Here is a 20836-nt window from a genome sequence, read left to right as displayed (position 1 = left end):
TCAGGGCAAACCAGCTGGCTCCCACCCATGTACCAGGCCTCCATCTATACTAATAAAAGAGTAATATGCTAATTAGCCTGGGAGACCTGCCAGGAGACCTTCTGGATGTTCTTTTGGACAAAGCCCTGGTGGCAGGGCCAAGGAAGAGGTGGTTAGAGACTAAGAGGGGAGAGCAGTTGTGGATAATCAGGCCAGGATGGGACAACAGTTGTGGGTGATCAGGCTGGGGGGAGGGAGGGAGCATTGGGGGTAAGCAGACCAGCAGGGGGGTCAGTTGGGAACAAGAAGGTGGTCAGTGGGGGTCAAGTAGAGGTGATCATGGCAACAGTATGGAGTGAGCAGGCCATCAGGGGGGCAGCTGGGGGCAAGCAGGCCAGTGGGGAGGGAAGGTGAGGGTGAGCAGGCCAGCAGGGGGGCAATTGGGGATGAGCAGGCTGGCAGGGAGGCAGTTGGGAAGTAAGCACACTGGCATGGGGGGCAGTTGGGGGTGATCAGACTAGCAGGGGGTGAATAGGCCAGCAGTGGGGGGCAGTTGGGGGTGAGCAGGCTGGCAGGCAGAGTGGTTAGGGGAAATCAGGCAGGCAGGAAGGCAGGTGAGCAGTTAGGGGCCAGTAGTCCCAGCTTGCGAGAGGGATGACCAACTGCCAGTTTAGGTCTGATCCCTGTAAACCAGCAGTAGGACATCCTTCAAAAGGTCCCAGATTGGAGAGGGTGCAGGCTGGTCTTAGGAATATCCCCCACCCCCGTGCCTGAATTTTATATACTGGGCCACTAGTAAATGTTATTAAAGTGATAGGCTATGCCAGGATAGAAGCAGAAATAATAAAATAGAACACAAATATACCATAAGAGATTCAACAAATCTAAAACTAGCACAACAGACAAACCTCTAGTAAGATTTACCAAGAGGGGGAAAAAGATAAAGCACAAATAAACTACATTAAGAAAAAAAGGTACAAAATTGCTAGTAAAACTGAAACTAAAAAGACAAGAAAATACTACCAATAATTTCATACAAATGATTTGAAATAAGAACAAATGTCTAAAATATAAATATGGCCCGACTGGAGTAGCTCAGTGGTTTAGTGTCAACCTATGAACCAAGAGGTCATGGTTCAATTTCTGGTCAAGGCATGTGCCCAGGTTGTGGCCTCTAGTCCCAATAGGGGGCATGCAGGAGGCAATCAATGGACCAATGGATGATTCTCTCTCTCATCATTGATGGTTCTCTCTCTCTCCCCTTCCCTCTGAAATTATATATCAATATCAATATCAATATATAATTTATTTTTTTTAATCTGGTAGGCAGGAGGGTGATAGGCAGTTTGTATCTGGGCCTAGGCCTTGCTTCCTGTCTCTTTAACACCAGAGGAAGCAATGTGGAGTGGGAGGAATGGCAGAGCTGCAGATGTTACCAGAGGAGGAGATCATCTGGCAGGGGCATGCCGATAGAGAGGTACCAGAACCTGACCCAGATGGCAGACTACTGTGAAAACAGACATGCAGGCTACAGATAGGAGACAAGCTTTAAAGAGAGAGCAAATCCTACACAACCCAACCCCTAGCTAGTGTTGCTTATCAAATAAACGCATTGGCCAACAATGTGCTCTAACTGCTGGACATCCGAGCCTCTCAGCCTTGGAAAATGAGTCTTCCATCAATCATCTCTCACAGATGGTGGGCATTCATAAAGAAAAAGGAGCTTGAAGAGAGATTGGTATTTTGACAATAAATAAGAATGCATCAAGAACTCACAAAAGTGTCCAGCCAGTGTGTCCAGTGGTTAGAACATCGGCCTGTCCAGTGGAGGGCCATGGGTTTCATCCTGGTCAAGGGCATGCACCTGGTGCAGTTTCAATTTCCAACCCCCATCAGGTGCTTGTGGGAGGCAACCAATCGATGTGTCTCTCTCATATAGATATTCCTCTCCCTCTCCCTCTCCTTCTCCATCTCCTTTCCTCTCCACTCCCCTCCTCTCCCTCTCCCTCTCCTCTCCTCTCATCTCCTTCTCCTCTCCTCCCCCTTCTCCTTCCCCCTCTCTTCCTTCTTCTCCCTCTCCATCACCCTCTCTCTCCTTCTCTCTCTATCTCCCCCGCTACATACACACATACACACCCCTTCCCTTCCACCATCTCTAAAAAAATCAGTGGGAAAAAAATATCTTCCAGTGAGGATTAACAAAACAAAACAAAACAAAACAAAACAGAACTCACAAAAGAACAGCACCTGCAAATATGAAGCACCTTGTCAGGTACATTCGGAAACCTATGGACTATGCAGTTCTGGACAATGAGGGCCACAGTGTCAAGCATGGACATGGTCAGCCTTCAAGAACTGGCATACTGCTGAGCCAAGTCCTCCCATGTCTGGCCAGGGAATGTGGGAAGGAACACTCCTTACAAATCCCTGGAACATGTTAAACCCAAACAGGTCCTAATGACTACATGACAAGTCCTGCTAGGCGTGCAGGTCAGCGCGGCTCAGGCAGGACAGCTTCTTTAAAACCCGAGACCCAGGACACACAATGGAAATGGTGGGGGGAGTGGACACTGAGAAAGCAGTGGAAACAGCAGTACTGGCATTCCCTCTGCCATGCCTACCTCTTCGCCACCCACCACTGGACCGGTGGCTGATAATCCAACTCCACACCACCCCCTCCACCATGTGACATTCCACCACCACTGCCTCCACCTCCAGTGAGTCATGAAGACGAGGGGGCCGCAGTAATTCAGTATAATCATCCAGGAATTATACTGAGACAGTTGTGGCAATATGTGATATGAAAGACAAGGAAGATGAGCGATCATTTATGGAAGGTGCAATCATTTATGCAATAACAAAGAATAATGATGGCTGGTAGGAAGGAGTCTGTAATCAAGTGACTGGTCTGTTCCCCGGGAACTATGTTGAATCAATCACGCACTAGATGATTAAATTTCCTTTTGCTTTTAAAGTAGGTTCTTACTGTGGGACTTTAATGGTTAACAAAATCATCTTAAAATGTGCCCATATTTTCAGGACGTGCTGTTTTACTGGTATAACTGAATGTCTACCTATAAACCTTCATCTTTGAGACAGTTTGTGTATTGCTAAATAGCAATTTATAAAAGAGGCTGTCCATAACTGATTATGCTTAAATACTTAATTTCACAGTATTAGCTCTGGGGGGTGGGGTATAATATGTAATGATTCAATTGTATCGTAACATGTTACAGTATAGCATGGTTACTAGTGCTGTGACAGACAAATAAAAACATCAGAAACTTAAATGCTGGTGCTGATCATACACTATGTTTAGGTTCTCTCATTTTTAAAATATAACTTGTTTTAACCATGCACAGAAATTTAAGTATTGAAATATACTTTAAAAAATCCAAGATGCCTACAATTTGTGTAATATTTTCTTGGAGTACTCATAGTTAGAGCTCTTGAAATGAATTGAGTCTTTAAGGTTTCTATGTGAAACAAAACAAACAAAAAAAGGGGTTATCTGTAAGGTTATGATTTGTACATAAGATTTTTAATGACAGAATTGGCATTATAAGTTTTTTTATTCACAAATACATAAGTGAATCAAATGTTTCTGATATTTTCTTCACTGATTTCTTTAAAAAAAATAAATAATAGGTACTGATTTATTGCACACAAAAAGTATCTACCAAAACTGACTCCAAAAGAAGTAGAGAACTTGAATATTGTAGTAACTACTCAAGAAATTGCAGCAGCAGTTGAAAATCTCCCTGTATCCATGGGTTATGCATATATGCATATATATCCTTTGGTTAATCTCTTCCAACCCACCCCCTACCCTCTGAGATTCCTCAGTCCGTTCCATGCTTCTTTATCTCTGGATTTATTTTGTTCATCAGTTTATTTTATTCATTAGAATCCACATATGAGTGAGACCATGTGATACTTGCCTTTCTCTGACTGGCTTATTTCACTTAGCATAATACTCTCCAGGTACCTCCATGCTTTCTCAAAGGGTAAGAGATCCTTATTTTTTGCTACTCCATAGTATTCCATGGTGTATATGTGCCACAGCTTTTTTAGCCACTCAGCTATTTATGGGCACTTGGGCTGCTTCCAGATCTTAGAAATTATGCCTATATTATTTCTGATCACTGTTTCAGGGTTGGTAGGATATATTCCTAGAAGTAGGATCATGGGCCAAATGGCAGTTCCACATTTAATTTTTTGAGGAAACGCCATACTGGTTTCCATAGTGGCTACACCAATCAGCATTCCCATCAGCGGTGTACTAGAATTCCCTTTTCTCCACATTCTTACCAGCACTTGTCATTTGCTGATTATTGGGATGAAGATCTTGGGTAGGGGGCGGGAGGAAGCTAGAAGGGGTCAATAGGGAAAAAGAAGGGAGACCTCTGTACTACTTTCTATAATAAAGATAAATTTTAAAAACAGAAATAAAGTAGTTGAATCATAATAACAAAAAATAAGTAAATAAAAAGTGACCAGGTTCCATGAGGAAACATTAAAAGCAGTCTCCCATTTCCACTACTAGTCAATATTGTACTTAAGAGCCTAGATATTGCAATAGAACAAGAAAGGGAAATTAAAGGCATATAGATAGAAAAAGTAAATTGTCTTTAGTTGCAGATGATATGGTTGCTAGCACAGAAAACTCCAAAGAATCTAAAAAAAACATGTTATAACATTGACAGTAGAGTTAGAGGATATATCAATAATGAAATGAGAAAATGTAACTTAAAAAATGACACTGTCTGTCAGGATCCTAGCATAAAACAGAATTCATCCCAGATAGTTAAAATGAAGAGACTGTATTGAAAGAACTACTTACAAAGATATGGGAGGAATTGGAGGCCTCAACAATGAATAGTACAGCATTCAGACTAGCAACATTGGGGATCCATTATTATTTGTAAGGCCAAAGGAACAGATATAAAGAGAAAGTTAAACTAGGAGCCCAATTAAGACACCATGGAGAGAGGCTGCCCTGTGGGAGTTCTAGTCTCAGAGGGAATACAGCTACTGTTAGAACCCAGTGTAGAAATAGAGCCGGGAGCAGTAAAAATAACCTGACCTCACTGGAGTGCTCAACTCATCAGGAACCCAACAGACAAGGGACCCCAGATGATATAGTTTCTTGGGTTCAGCCACCTGGAGCAAAGAGCAAAACAAAGTAGAAAAATGTCTGGGATGGTGGGTCTATGAATAAAAAATGATATTAATTCTCCCCAATTTGATATTGCAATTAAAATCTCAACAGTTACACAATGAAATTCTGAAAAGGAAATTATAAAAACAATCCATTTATAATAGCATAAAAAATATTAAAATGCTTAGTATGAACCAAAGTGAAAAACTTTAACAATGAAAACTACAAAACACTGATGAAGAAAATTAAAGAAAACATAAATGGAAACATAACCCATGTTCATGGGTTGTAAGACTTATTGTTAAGTGTCAATGTTACCCAATGCAATCCCTATCAAATTTCCAAGGACCTTTTTTGTAGAACTAAAAAACAAAACCATTCTAAAATTCATATGGAATCTCAAGAGGCCCTGAATAGCCAAAACAATCTTGAAAAAGAACAAAATTTAAGGATATACAGTTCCTGATTTCAAAACCCATTACAAAGCTACAGTTATCAAAATAGGGTGGTACTGGCATAAAGCAGACATATAGAGGAATGGAACAGAATAGAGAGCCTAGAATACACCCTCTCATTTATAGTTCCATGCTATTGATGCAGGCTGCCAAGACGATTCCTTAGGGGGGAAAAAACAGTTTTGGGTGCTGAGAAAACTGGATATCCACATGCAAAAGAATGGAGTTTGATCCTTACCTAGCACCATATACAAAAATTAACTCAAAGTGTTAATCAAGGACCTAAATGTAAGCCCTAGCACAATAAAATTCTTGGAAGAAATTACAGGACAAAAGCTGTACAGCGCTGGATTTGGCAATGATTTCTTGGCTATGACTCCATGGGCACAGACAACCAAAGAAAAAATGGCCTTCTTGAAAATTTAAAAATCTGGGCATGGAAAGATACTGACTATAGAATAAAAAGCAAGAAAAAGCAAGAAAGAGAGAAAATATTTTCAAATTATATAACTTATTAGGGACTAAGATCCAGGATAAATAGGGAACTCCTAAAACTCAGTAACAACAACTGAGCACCCAACTCAAAAAAGGGCAAAAAATTTGAAAAGATTTTTTTCCAAAGCAGATATATGAATGGCCAATAAGCACATGAAAAGATGCTCAATTAATCGTTAGGGAAATGAAAATCAAAACTACAATGAGATACCACCTCATACCCATTATGATGGCTACTATCAAAAAAAATAAAAATAAGAGTGCTGGCCAGAATGTGAAGAAATTGGAACTTTGTCACTGTCGATAGGAATTTAAAATGGTGCAGTCACTGTGGAAAACAGTATGGAGGGTTCTTTAAAAAATTAAAAATAGGACTACATATGACCGAGCAATTCCACTTCCACTGTCTCTATGAAAGCAGGATCTCAAAGAGATATTTCTGTGGTAGGCAGCTAAACAGAGATGAGCAGAGTAAGAATAAGGACGATGGGACTGGTACAGAAAGTCACCAGGGAGAGAAGTCCAGGGTGACCCTCCCTCCCCTAGCATATCGCTGGTCAATCTGTTTAGATCCCCTGACCTTTACTCTCTAGAGATAACATCCTGGCCTCGGTTGTATTTCAGCTCCAGGTTCAGAGAAGCATCAAAACCAGACACAAACACCAAGGCTGACCTCAGGACCAGCTGCACTGAATAATGACCCCCGCTGCCTTCGCACCAATCTCCACTGATTGATTGGTGCCAAGGTAGCGGGGGTCATTATTCAGTGCAGCTGGTCCTGAGGTCAATCAGTGGAGATCACAATCCTGAAAAAGTACATCTAGAAATCTGCTGAATATTCTACTGAGTTCTTCCCCTGAAGCCTCCCCTAAAATCTACACCCTTAAAACCATTAGGACTCAGGACTTAGCGTGCTCTCCTTCCCTGAAGCACACCCTTTCCTTTCCCTTCCTCCTTCCCCTTCCCATTCCCCCTGGCAAGTCACCTTTACCTTCCTCACTTTGAAGCTCCAAGAGCCCTCCTTTGGCCTCTGTAACTTGTTTCCTAAACCCTCTTCTTCTATCATTCACTTCTTCCACCTCTATGTAAATATTCTAAGTAAATATTCTCTTATAGTTTGAGTCTTGGCTCTGAATTCTTTCCTAGCCAGAACTCAAGTACTGATGTTGCTGACCCATGTCCGGTCAGACCCTACCAGTCTAACACCTGGTGCTGTTACCCCCGCCGCCAACATTTCTACACCTGTTCATAGTAGCATTATTCATAACAGCTAAAACATGGAACCAACCTAACTTGACTAATGAATGGATTATCAAAATATGATATATGCACACAATGGAATATTATTCAGCCTTAAAAGAAAGAAAATTCTGTAATATGTATGCCATAACATGGATGAATTTTGTGAACATTATGCTAAGTGAAAAAAGGCAGTCACAAAAGACAAATACTGTATGATTCACTCATGAGGTTCTTAAAATAGCTAAAAATCATAAAGACAGAAAGTACCAGGGCTGAGGTGTGTATGGGGAGCAAGAATTGGGTTATTGTTTAATGGATATAGAGGTTCAGACCTACTAAATGAGAAGCGTTATGACTATGGATGGTGGTTATCCTATATAATAAAAGCCTAATGTGCTAAGTTGTCTGGTCATCCATTTAACTAATCAAAGCATAATATGCTAATGATATGCTAAGGCTGTTCAACTGCTCACTATGTGCACTGACCACCAGGGGCAGGCAGTCAACCTGCCGACCAGTCATTTTGACATGCACTGACCACCAGGGACAGATGCTCCAACCAGTAGGTTAGTTTGCTGCTGGTGTCCAACAGATCAGGACGGACACACCCTGGAACCCTCCTGTGGTTCCTCCCCTGGCTGGCTAACTTTCCTCATCCCTCCCTGGCCCCAATCGTGCAGTGGGATCCCCAGCTTGGGCTGTGCCCTCTTGCAATCTGGGTCCCCTTGGGGAATTTCCAAGAGCTGGTTTCAGCCCCATCCTGCAGGATAGGCCAAGGAACCCCACTGGTGCACATATTCATGCACTGGGCCTCTAGTGGTGGTATAATAGTTACCAAGGAATCAAACTTCCCCATCGCTCCCATGAGGTGGAGGTGCTCAGGGTACTGCTAAAATAAGAATTTTTAGAAGCCCCCATGGGATAATGGATGTGGGAAAAGGCTTTATTTGCATGAATTTACATTGCTCAGATTCCAAAGTTCCCTGCCCCTTAGCTAATCCTGGAAAAAGTGCAGCTAGGGTTTCAGCAGTGTCAAAAGCAAGACCAGTGGCCAGTCTGCTCCATGGTGCAACCAGGTGTAGTTCAGTATACAAGCTAATTAAAATCCATTAGTCACCGAAACCGGTTTGGCTCAATGGATAGAGCGTCGGCTTGGGGACTGAAGGGTCCTGGGTTCGATTCCGGTCAAGGGCATGTATCTTGGTTGCGGGCATATCCCCAGCAGGGGGTGTGCAAGAGGCAGCTGATCGATGACTCTCTCATCGATGTTTCTAATTCTCTATCTCTCTCCCTTCCTCTCTGTACAAAATCAATAAAATATATTAAAAATAAATAAATAAATAAATAAATAAATAAATAAATTTGAAAAAATAAAAAATCAAATCAAATCCATTAGTCCATTGTGAAAGTCACACATGGCTGTGCAAGCACAGAGCACAGCCCCCTGCAGCGGGAATCACAGGTGAAAGACAAAGAGAGCTAGAACTTCCTTTGTTTGGACATTTAAATCAGGCGTCTTCAAACTATGGCCCCCGGGCCATCAAACTATGGCCCTCGGGCCACATGTGGCCCGCAGAGGAGTCTGATCCGGCCCGCCAGGTTTTTTGGGCAGTGAGCGCAGCCTTGGTGTTACAGTAGGAATTAGTAGTTCATATAGTCCGGCCCTCCAGCTCTCTGAGGGACCGTGATCTGGCCCCCACTTTAAAAAGTTTGAGGACGCCTGATTTAAATATTCAGGTTTCCTGCACTTGTAGTGGCCACACCTAGTCTAGCCTGTGATTCACTTAACTTCCAGGTTTGACAGGTAAGCATCCTCCCTGACAGGTAAGCATCCTCCCATGTCACTCAGACCTGCTAGGCATGCATCTACACGTCCTTTATCTCATTCTTTCCCCCATCACTCATCTGGGAAGAGACTTGGAGAATGTTAGATGCAGCTTTCTGGCAAAGCTGTATAAATGGCATGCCTATACTATTAGGTCTGCCCTTTCCTCCTTTCCTGTTAAATAATAACGAAGTTATTACAACAGCATCACAACAATGTGCAGGAAACACGGGGACTTAAGGTTGAACCTGGACCAGAGGGCGCACGAAGTGGCCTGAAGCAGGGGCTGTGCCTGGCAGCCAGCCAAATTCAGCAGGTTCAGCCTTTTCCTGGAACCCAGTTCTCTCTGAAGCTCCGAGGAGCCACCAGAAATACTCGTCAGCTTTCCTAGGACAGGGTGTCCAGCCCAGAAATAATGGCAGGATCCCAGACCAAGTGACCAGTGGTGGGTGGAGGGAGCTGGCCATGGGAAGGAAAGCAGAGGGCTGTCGGGATCCTGAGCCCCTGTCAGATGGCAGGCTCCAGCACATGCTTCTGCCCACAGCACTGTCAGGGGCTCACTGTGCCCAGCACATGCCCAGACAGGACAAAGCACTCCAGAGAACGCTCGCTGAGCCAGCAAACGAGGCGGAGAGCTGAGGGTTAGGAGGTCCTACCCGTAAGAGCTGGGGTGGGACTGGCGGTGAGGGGGCGGAGGGCTCAACTATCAAAAACACACAACCTTAATTTCCTCTGATTTCATCAGCCGCAATCACATGAGCAAAGGTCTCTGCCTGACCCTGGGGCGTAGAAGCGGGGCAGGGCCTTACAGAGCACTGGTAGGCGCTGAGCACTCCCTCTTCATTCCCCCTGTAAGGCAGGTCCCATCTCTGTCCGGACTGTGAAAGTTTCCCAAAGGCATGCTGTCAGTAAGACTCACACCTGGGTCTATCCTGCTTCAGAGATTGCACTTTCAACTACTCTCCTTCATCTGACAAACCTTAGTGAGCACCATGTGTCGGGCACGGTCCCAAGTGCTGAAAGCACAGCTGGAACAAACCTGCCACAGCTCCCACAGAGCCCCACGGCCCCCACAGGGCCCTACAGAACCCCCCCCTCCAGAGCCCCATGGGTCCCCAAGAGCCCCACGGGACCTCCCCCCAGTCACATGGGTCCCTGAAAGCCCCATGGCTCTTTAAGAGCCCCATGAGCCGCCCACCCAGAGCTCCACAGCCCCTCCTTGAGCCCACGGCCCCCCAGAGCCACACGGCGCACTGAGAGTTTTCATGCTAGTTGGCGGAGGGGGACAGATAATATAAATCGGAAAACCATATACAACCAAATAACATAAAGTCAAAATGAGGCAAATCCTGTGAAGATAAGTAAGGTAGGACAGGGGTAAAGTAGGGGCTGCTACACTTTTTCTGCAAAAGACCAGATAGTAAATATGTGTGGCTTGCCGGTCACACGGTCTCCCTTGCAACCACTCAACTCTGCAAAAGCAGCCTGGGAAACATGCAAATGGAGGTGTGGCCATGTTCCAACAAAACTTCATGGATGGACAGTGAGTTTAGGATTTCATTTAATTCTCACATGTCACAAAACGTTATTCTTTTGCTTTGCTTTTCCAATCTACAGAAACATTAAAAAAAAAAAAAAATTCTTTGCTTGCAGGCCACACAGGAAGGTGGTGGCCCAGATTAAGCCTGTGGGCTGTAGCGTGACAATCCCAGGGACAGACAGTAGCTGGCGTGTCTATGTGGAAATGTACTTTATTTTTTTTCATTTTTAAATTGTGTTTCGGGGTCTGTATAAGAGATGTACTTAGAGTGGTCAAGAAGGGCTCCACAAGGTGACGGCATCTGAGCAGGAACCTGACTGAAGCAGGCAGTGAGCCCTCCGCTCCCAGAGAGGGAACAGGCACTGCGAAGGCCCGGCACCGTGTGTGAGGAGGTGGGAGGCTGTGGGCATGGAGGCAGATCAGTGGGCCCCGGGCCCCTGTGAGGACTTTAGTCTCAGGACTTTAGCCTCCGACACTTAGGAGCTTTGTGATCTCGGGCAAGCTAATGAGCTTCTCTGCCCCTCAAGTGGAAAAACAATGGTGCCCATCTCAGAGGGTGGAAGGACCTGGTGAGCATAAAGCTCTGAATGAATGAATGCTAAAGATTAGTACTAATATCGGAGTCCAGCTGGACGAGGCAGGAGCTGAGGGGACAGCTTCCATCACACTCACCCACGATGTCCACCACGTCGGGCCGGATGAGCGGCTCCCCGCCCGTTAGCCGGATCTTGTCGACACCTTCTTTCACAAAGAGCCGCGCCAGGGTCAGGATCTCCTCTGTGGTCAGCAGGTCGGCCTTGGGCGTCAGTGGTACCCCCTCCTCGGGCATGCAGTACTGGCCTGCAGGGAAGGAGCGTGGGGGGATGATGACAGCAGCCAGGCCCATGGTGTGCCCGCCCCCACCGGGCCAGGACTTTCTCCAGAACCCACCCAGACACTGAGTTGGTGCAGACCCTAGGCCAGATTCTCTCTGGGCCTCCCCTTTCTCATCTGTGAAATGGTAACCTGAGGGAGCGGAGGGTACAGGTTAAAGATAAGCCAGGTAGAGAGCCAAAATGCTGACTTCTCATGCTGGGCATGGCCTGACGAGAGGGCCAGGGCCGGGGCCCATTCCTTCTGGCATTGTTCACCCTCTCTCATTTCATCTGGTTTGGGCAAATAGCTACCCTTTCGCATGTGTGTGATGGGGTGAAAAGGCAGGGAAGTACTCTCTGGCCTGGCAAAGCTGCTGTTCTCTGTAGCTACATCCAACCTGTCTACTCCAGATTTCTGTCCACGCTGTGATCAGTAGGAAAACTCAGGTTCTGTATCCGGGCCAGCTAGCAGAATGGGGTAAAGGAGGTGAGCCCTGGCTGGGGAGGGGGCCATTCCCACCATTAGTTTTGGTGGTTCAGTGCCATCAAGGATTGGGACCAGATCTGTGAGTCATGAAGACTCCAGAATTGGTCTTTTAAGACTGACTAGAAATGTTGAGTTCAACATTTACATATGCACATGCATATTTCCTGGGCCATGAAGTGAACACATTTCTTACTGTGAACTACAGAGTAGGGAAAGGAGGGAGTAGGGGAGGGGGAAAAAAGGAGAAAGAGAAAGAGAGAGAGAGGGAGGGAGGAAGGCCAACAAACTTGAGAAGTCAAGCAGCAAATACACCCCAGGGAAGCCCTCATGGGATTATTAAACGAGGACTCTGCATCATCTTGGCCCCAGATGACCTTGGCCAACTTAATGAACTTCTCTCGACACTGGGTTGTCTCCACAGCTGGAGTGTTGGCCATGGGCCCTGCTGTGGACCTCCCGGTTTGGTGTCTAGTGGGGCACCCTGGCACGTCCTGAATGCTGGGCACTGCAGAACAACAGAAGGGAGGAAGAAAGAACCTTGAGGAACAGCAATTCTTTGTTCTAATCTAGAATCCAGCTTCCACGATCATAAAACTCAGCCTGGACCCCAATATTGTCCTGAACTTCACCTGGCGAGCAAGGCAGAGGGTGGGCGGTGGGGAAGTCAGAAAGAGGAACTGGGGACATGGACAGGAATTGCTGGCATGGGGAGATTTCGGCGCATGGAGAGAGGAACGGGGCGCAGAGAGGGCCCGGAAGGAGACTCACATCTGAGGTTGCACTTCTCGGTGAGGGAGATCCGCAGGTAGCTGTGGTGGCGGCCAAAGCCGTCGGTGAGGAAGGCAGAGAAGGGGGCCGCGTGCTCCCTCAGGAACTGCCTCCGCCTGGACAGCTCCTGCAGGGACAGTCAGGTCAGAGGGGAGGACACTGCAGGGGTGGAGCCAGGGGAGCCTGCCAGGGGGAAGCCCACCTGGGGGACATAACCCTTCCTATCTGTGCAGCAGCACCTCTCATCTTTCCAGCCCTGTGGGTCCCTCAGCACTGAGGGAACTGGGGTTCCCCCTCCCCCAAGACTGGCCTGAGGGAAGGACCTGCTGGGTTGTGGAGTCCCAACCTGCAGGACATGCGCACCCCCACCCTTAGAGGAAGCCTGCCCAGGAGACTTGCTATCCCTGGGAGAGATGGTCCAGGAAGGAGGCAGGTACCTGAGGCAGGGAGGCACCATCGCTGCACGGCTAGAGCTTGGTGAGCCACCTTTCCAACTAAGGCCTCCCCTTCCCTCCCTTGACCAAGGCAGGCAGAAAGAGCTCAGGCAAAACCACTAACTCTGGGTGTCACACAAGCTGGCTCCCCTTAACTATCCCCCTGTTGGCTGGGGTCCCCAGGGCATCCCCAATGCCCAGGAGGACCCAACAGGTCAAGCCACCAGCAGCATGGGAGGGCTCCCCGCACACAGGCCAAGGGGCGAGGACAGCACAACCTGGGAGACCTGCAGAGGGAATGGGGCTCCCAGCCCCCAAGAGGGCAGAATGGAGGGGCCGGAATGGCCGTGCAGAGATGCCGTGTCTTTATCCTTCCCCACCCACTGCAGGAAGGAAGAATGACCCACCCGTTGTCTGAGGCCTATAGGGGAGGAGGTGGCTGGAGAGTCCCTGGAAGGCCCGAGCCCTGCTGGGGAGAAAAGCAGCAGCCAGCCTCACCATCTCCAAAGTCTGATCTCCTCTGATCTCCCACCTTCCTAGCAAAACTCTGCGTTTCATGACAGATGCTGACGAGATCATTGCTCCAAGAAGGAACATTTGCAAACCATCTTCAAGTTCCAAAGAATGTTCTCTGCTCAATGAACCCCCACACCTTCTCCATGGAGGATTATAACTAAGGCTTGGATGGGGTCCAAGAACACCCTGAGTTGTTCAAATCCAGGTCTCTGATTCCAAGTTCCAAATTCCTTCCTCTGGTGACAGGAGGAGTCCAAGAAGATGCACAGGGGGCAGTACAGCGGGCGGGCAGGCGAGGAGAAGCCATTTCTTTAGAACAAAGAAATCATGGCCTTGGCAGTCATCCCCGAGGCAGACGGGAAGGGCAAGAACCCTGGTTTCTGGGCCAGGTGTGACCTTACACCTGGGAAAGTGCCCTAATTCCTCTAGGCCTGCTTTCCCAGCTGTAAACTAAAAAAGAAATAATGAGGTGCAGGGGTGGGCAGGGAGCTGGAAGGGAAACACCTAGGATTAAGAATTTGTAATCTAAGAGGCAGAAGGCCTCAGGCCCTCCTGAGGCAGGGAGGGAGAAACATTGACGCCAGTGACCTCCTCAGCCCTGGCTGTTCTGTGCAACCAGTTGAGGAGCTTAAGAAAAAAAGTTCTTCTGGAGATCAGTGAATTTGATCTCTGAGCACTTGTGATTTTAATCTCTCCAGGTGATTCTATTGTGCAGCCAGGACCAAGGGCCACAGGCGGACTTGAGAGAGAGAAGGGACAGGAGAGAGGGTGTGGAGATGTGGGGGTGCTCACTGCCCACACTGAGGCCAGTTCCCCATGTCCTCTGAAGAACCCTGCTCAGTCATGGCCAGTGAGCAGCAGTCACTTCTCAGAACTGCCGGCTAATACCATCCTAACCATCCCTTCCTCCCTGGCTCCCACCTCCTTGCCAGCGGTAGCCTTGAGGATGGGGCAGGAGATCCTCAGAGCCAAGAGTCCCCCCTGGCCACCAGAGCCCAGGCGGTCGGACACCTGGGAATCAGGATGTAGGGCAGAGTTGCACCAGCTTCCCCATCAACAGCTACTTGCAATTCATTGATTTGTCAATCACCCCAGGCCCTAGCTCCTCACTTGCCAAGATGCCTCTCCTGACCCTCATCTTAACATACAGGGAAGGAGGCTGGGTGAGGGAGGAGCCAAAACAAATCCAGGAATTGGGAGCAAGTGAGGGCCAAGGAGTATGACTCAGCAGAATCAGCAAGCCAGCAGTGTAATGGGGCATCCACGAGGAAATTAAATGCTCTGTTCTGGCCAGAGAGGGGCAGGCCCGATTCCACTTTGAGACGTGGAGTGACCTTATCCAGGTTCATTCAGACTCTGTACTGCCAGTACCTGCCCAGCCTCCTGTACACACACACACACACACACACACACACACACATATGCATATACACACACCCTCTCTCCCTCTATCTCTCTCTTGGATATTAACAAGCCTCATCCTTGCCTCTTTCCTCCTCCAACACTGCATATCCTACTTTCGTTCTTCTAGTTTCTTCCTTTCCCTTAAATCTCCTTGAGGGGAAAATGCCAGTGCCAAAGGAGCCCAGGGCCCAGAGGGCACGGCCACAGGCAGGGTAGCAGCAATGCCTCCCCCAGGAAGGGCTGGACATATCAGAATAGAAAGCCCCAGCTGCCCAGATTCCCAGGGCCCAGCCCGGACCAGGCTGTTTCCCGTGTGGGGAGCCCTCCCATGGGTCTCAGTATCCCAGTGTCCACACTACATGTCATTAGCTAGTGGCAAACTGAGTCCATGTCCCAAGAGGCAGGCTCCTACTCCAAAGGTTACACTGGGGTCATCAAGCATTTCCGGGCTGGCCTCGGTTGCCCACATGGTGTAGCATGATACAGCGGCTCCCGACTCTGCTTGGCCATCATCATCACTGCAGAGCTCCTAGGACTGAGGCCAGAGCCCGCCAATGGCTCTGGGGTGGGGTGAGCTGCGGATTTGTGTGTGTTTGAAGGGCTGTAGCTTCCTCCCTGCAGCCAGGGCCGAGGACTCCTGGCCCGGCCACCCCAGGACAAAAGCAGCAGCAGCTGGTTTACTCCAGGGTCTTGCTGTGGTGCTAGCACAGGCTTTGGGAGTCGGCAAACCTGAATGGCAAGCTTGGCTCTGCTCCTTATGAACTACCTGTGGAGCTAAAGTCTTTAAGCCTTGGCTTCCTCATCCATAAAGTGTGGATAATATGTCTACCTAACTCGATAGGCGGTGTTCCTGGCAGAGTAAGTATTAAGCTTGTGATTCCTGCCACTTTCTTAAAATAATTCCTACTTACATATTGAATCATCAATCAAGTATTCTTGAGCAGCACTAGTTGTGAGTGCTGGGACTGGTTTTCCCACCCTTCCCTGTCCTGCATGGCCCTGGCCTTCCCACCCACAGCTGGGACTTGACCTGCTGTCACACCACCCGAGGCAGGACGGTGGTGCCCAAGTCCCTCCAGCACCACCGATGCCAGTGCCAATAATAACCAGTCCTCAGCAGCCTACCACATGCTACCTGTTTACCCCTTGTCTCCCTGCCCAGGGCGGATTGAGGCGGAGTGGAGTGGCAAGGGCGAGGGTAGTACTAAGGAGTTAAGAGCCTCCCCTGGCATTAGTCACCTGGGCATTAGATTTCAATGGTGAAGGCCAGCCCCGAATAGCTCTACAGTATACACAGGGTAGCAGGGTTATTCAGGAGAAAAAACACAAGCCAAACTTGAGTATCAGAGCCCTGCCTGACCAGCAGTTTTGCAATGATATATACCCCAGGTATCCCAAAATTACCTCTGCCACATGAGATGACTTAGCACAGCCGCTAGCCCCCAGCCTCCCTCCCTCCTCACCCCACCCTAAGTGTGAGGTCTTCACAACTCTGGCTCCTGGCGGGGAGTGGCACACTTACCGAAGTAAAGCTTTTACAGAGCTGCCCAGGCTCGGAGTCCAGATAACACCCTGCTTGCCCTCTATCTCTTTTCCTCCACGTGTCCTGCCCCAGGCCGGCCCTGTGGTCCCTCCTACCTTCTCCTATACCCAGTTCCTTCCTCTTAACCTTCCTTTGCAGCTATTTGCACATCCGGGTGCTGTGGCCTTGTGGGTCCCTCTCTCCCCTGCCTGAGGCAGCTGGCCCAGCACCCGAGACCAGCCCACATGAAGCTTGAGAAAGAGAAGAGGGGTGCAGTGCTTCTGGGCTGGGATAAGCCTCCTGAAGAAGACTGTCCGGGCCACCCCATCACAAGGCAGGTAGCCATCTCTCCCCTTCCCACATCCCCACGTCCCCACGTGCCACATGCCCACGGCCCCACACACCGCCTCTTACCCTTCCTACATGTAGAAGTAGAATCTGCTCAACCTGTCCTTGGACCAATCCCAAGGCCTCCTTTCAGCCGGCCTCACAGGGGCTCTCTCACACCCGCACCCCAACACAGAAATGTTAGCTACCCAGTGGCTTGCCCCTCTGTCTGTCCAAGCAACGCCCCCTTCCCCTATTCCAAACTGGAGGGTCAAGGCCCTGTGCAGGGTGTGGGAAAAGGCAGGAAGGAAAGGGGGATAGGGGCTCAGGGGCCCCCACCCCTGCTCTTGCCAATTAGCAAGCTCTGGGACAGGCTGACCACATGTGCCTACAGGCTTGTCTCTCCTCTGAGAGTCTCCAAGGCATCTGTGCCCTCCCCACCGTGTCAAGATGGGCTGCTTCAACCGTCGGCTTTTGAAGACCTGAAGAGAGGACGAGTGGCAGCCCAGGAACCAGGGAAAACTGGAGGCCAAGCAAGACTGCAAACGTGGGGCTCCCTTTCCCGTGCCTACGGTCCATGGCCCTCCCTTGGGTTGCAAACAATCAAAAACATCTGCTGACTCCACTGCAGGCGGATCCCTGTGCCGAGCACTGTGGGCAGATTCCAAGAAAGGCGGGAGAGCATCCAGCACTCAAGGGACAACCTGTCTGCTGAGGACAACGCCAGAGGGGAACGACGGAGATGGGCGGTCTGTGGTCCAACAGCTGCCAGAATGGCTATCTTGAATGTCCAGGTGGGAGGGGACTAACGGGACACTGCACGGGCCAGTGGCAGCAAAAACAATAATTACAACAACTACATGCTTAACAGAGCACTTAGGTGTGCCAGGCTTTGTTCTAATTATATATATTTTATAGCCCCTATAACCACCTGATGGAGCAGACACTATTATTCCACTTTACAAACAGGAAGAGGAGGCACAGGGAGGTGAGGTTCACACAGCTAGGATGTGACAGGGCTGGGACTCAATGCCAGGCGCTCTGTCCCACCATCCATGCTCTTCCCTGCTCGTGACAGCTCCCTTCCCGGTGCAAAGGAGAGGGTAGGGGCAGCCTCTCCCCCGTCCTCCCCGCAGGCACCAGAGTTTGAGTTCCTGCCCCTTCCCAGCCCTGTGACTCAGGGGAGTTACTTCACAAGCCTCCACACTGAGAAACACTCTGCTCCTCACATTTACAGACCCGACTCCGTGCTTTCTGTGAGGACTGAAGCCCTTAGCACGGGTCCTCTCGTGAAAGGTATGAAATGAGCTAGAGGCGGGGGAGGGAGAAACCTCCCTCTTCTGGAACTGTTTAAAGATCTCTCAGCAATCTCTGCTCTCCCGCCTCCCCCTCAGTGGAGTTCAGAGGTCAGGAATAGGGAACATTCTCTCCATTTCCCAGCAACTGGACCTGTTTATCTGAGGATCCCAGAGGGGACCGCCAGGTAGGCTCCCCCTCATTGGGCAGTAGTGAGGGGGGGGGAGGGGAGCAGGATCTGATGAACCCCAGGACTTGAAGGTTTGTGCTGGGGAGTGGGAGGAGAAGGACCAGATGGATCTAGAACTAAGGTTTCGGCAAATCAAGAGACGCTTCTCCCCAAGTTATTCTCTGACCACATGCACAAAAGCAGAGCCAACTTAAAACTTGTGATTATAGGAATCACTCTGAGGGATGCTGTCAAGGACTGGGAGGTGGGGACAGAAAGAGGAGCTCCTCACCCTGAAGAGATAGATACCAAACCCCTAACCTGAAGGGCGCAGGTCCTGCTCCACGCTGCCCTAAAGGAGGCTGCACCCTCCTGAAGGAAATGAAGATGAAACAGAAAGTGAGAGCCCTGTGACCACCAAGGTGACAACTGACTCTTGCTGGCACCAAGGTGACATTTTTAGGCAGTGTCACACTTTACAGAAGGGTGTCTCATGAACACCTGGTCATACCCAGACCAGTCTGCTGGGGGGTGGGGAGGAAAATGTTTAAGGAAGAGGCTGAGCATGAGGTGGGGCTGAGAGGGGGTATTGATAACATCTCCTAGGACCCAAAGCCCTATCCGCCTGCCCCCCACCGGCGGAGGCCACTCAGACCTGGTGGGGGCTGCAGGGCTGGTGGGCAGGGAGGGGTTTAAGCAAGAGCCCCAAGGAGCGAACCCCTCCCCCACCCTGAAGTATCTGAGAGATCAGACCGACAGTCCATCTAGGAAACATCACTGCACTCCTCTCCCCGCCCCCAATTAAGCGACGAGGCGTCCCTCCCTGAAGCCCTGGCCCCAGGCTAGCCTGGGTGCTTCTCTGGGCACAGGGGGCAGCCTGCCAGGCAGCCGCTCCCGCTCCAGGGAGGGTGCAGATGCGGGCGAGCGGGCTCACCTCCGCCGCAGACTGGGAGGGTTCCCCGGGTCGGGGCTGCGTCACTGGAGCCCCTGAGCTGCAGCTCCGGACACTGGACCTCAGGACCCGCCGCAGCATCCGGGACACGGGCCGCGTCGCCATGGAGCCTGTGGGCCTGGCCGAGACTCGCCTGAGTAGCCGGCTTCGGGAGCACTCTAACCCGGGACTCACAGCCCTGGGTCATCCCGGCCAGGGCGGGCGGGGCGGGGCCAGCGCAGCCAATTGGCGATGGTTCCGAGCCGTGCAGCCAATCGGAGAGGGCCCGGTGCCGCGCAGCCTTCTGGGAGTCGTAGTCCACGCCGTCTGCTCTCTTTCTATGCAGGGTAATAGTGTACTCAGAGGAAAACCGATGTCTTTTCCTACAGACTTCTGTGGCTGTTCTGGTTCCCTACCAAGGCTGTGATGTAACTGACACAAAGTTCTGTATAGCTTTGGTGCAAAATTTAGATACGAGTGTGCCAATAAAGTAGGTAATCAAGATAAATATTTTAATGCAATATTTTGAAAAGTCAGAATAAATGCCAAAAATTATCAACATTTTATATAAAAACATAATCTCACTCTACATGCTTATAACTCATCTCACTCCCTCTTCAGCAGTCTAGGCCCTGGTTGTAGGACCGTCAGCTGCCTCTTTCAAGGTATACTTCTCCACTTGTGCTCCCAAAGAACATTCACAATCTTGGCCTCCCCGTTTAAAAAGAAATGTATGGAAGAAGTCATTGACTAAGTGGATATCACTTTTGTAATGCTTCCTACACTCCAAGCAAACTCCATGAGAGGCATCATGCAATATTATAATAATCCTGCAGTGAACAGAGCCTCAGTCTTACAGCTGAGGAAGCTGAGGCTTAGAGAGGTTAATTTTCCCAAAGTTGTATAGTTGATAGATGGGAAAGCTGGGATGAAACCCAGGATAATCTGATTCCTAAAGTCAAAGTTCAGTCTGCATTAGGAATGGAGGGGAAGCTATATCTCACTCTCAGAAACAAAGAGCTACAGTCTGGTCAGATTTTGGATGGTAATGCACACTCAATAATAGACCTATGTGCTAAGAATCATCATACTCAAACCAGCCTATTTATTGCATCCGAAACTCTATTGTTGTGGAATAGCTAGACTCAGACATTGACTGGAACACACCAACTGCCAAGTGCATATTAGGAAATGGGTATAGAGTTTCTGGTCTTGCAGAATTGACAGACTAGTGGAGAGGAAAGAATAACTGACTGTATAACTGAGTAGAACAAAAGACAGCAAGACCATCAGAAAAGCTGAAATGATGTTAGCTTTATGATGTTATTCAAAATTCAGACAATACATTACCGGGGGTTAGTGTGTCTGGATATGTTTGAAACTGGTGGGGACAGGCCTGACAGAAATCTGTTTACAAAGGGCCTGAGGGCC

General features: G+C 49.0%; 1 protein-coding gene and 1 pseudogene across 4 annotated transcripts in view; one reads left to right on the top strand and one right to left on the bottom strand.

The window, feature by feature from the left end:
* MOCS1 (molybdenum cofactor synthesis 1) overlaps window positions 1-19631 on the bottom strand; it is a 35457-nt gene extending 15826 nt beyond the window's left edge. For 3 of the 4 annotated variants that reach the window (XM_036415352.2, XM_036415353.2, XM_045573225.1), the window contains exons 1-3: window positions 19409-19631; window positions 12807-12933; window positions 11370-11537 (exon numbers count right to left, since the gene is read on the bottom strand). In XM_036415352.2, coding sequence (XP_036271245.1) covers window positions 11370-11537; window positions 12807-12933; window positions 19409-19531 — 418 coding nt within the window. In that variant the 5' untranslated portion in view covers window positions 19532-19631. The remainder of the gene's footprint in view (window positions 1-11369; window positions 11538-12806; window positions 12934-19408) is intronic. The other variant, XM_036415354.2, reaches the window with a different exon arrangement.
* LOC118705431 lies at window positions 1394-3138 on the top strand (annotated as a pseudogene).
* Window positions 19632-20836: the final 1205 nt, after the last annotated feature.

This window comes from Pipistrellus kuhlii, unplaced genomic scaffold (assembly GCF_014108245.1).
Source record: "Pipistrellus kuhlii isolate mPipKuh1 unplaced genomic scaffold, mPipKuh1.p scaffold_m20_p_5, whole genome shotgun sequence".
In the NCBI taxonomy this organism is placed as follows: domain Eukaryota; kingdom Metazoa; phylum Chordata; class Mammalia; order Chiroptera; family Vespertilionidae; genus Pipistrellus; species Pipistrellus kuhlii.
The sequence above is the reverse complement of the archived record's forward strand: the minus strand, read 5'-3'. Positions and strand labels throughout refer to the sequence as shown.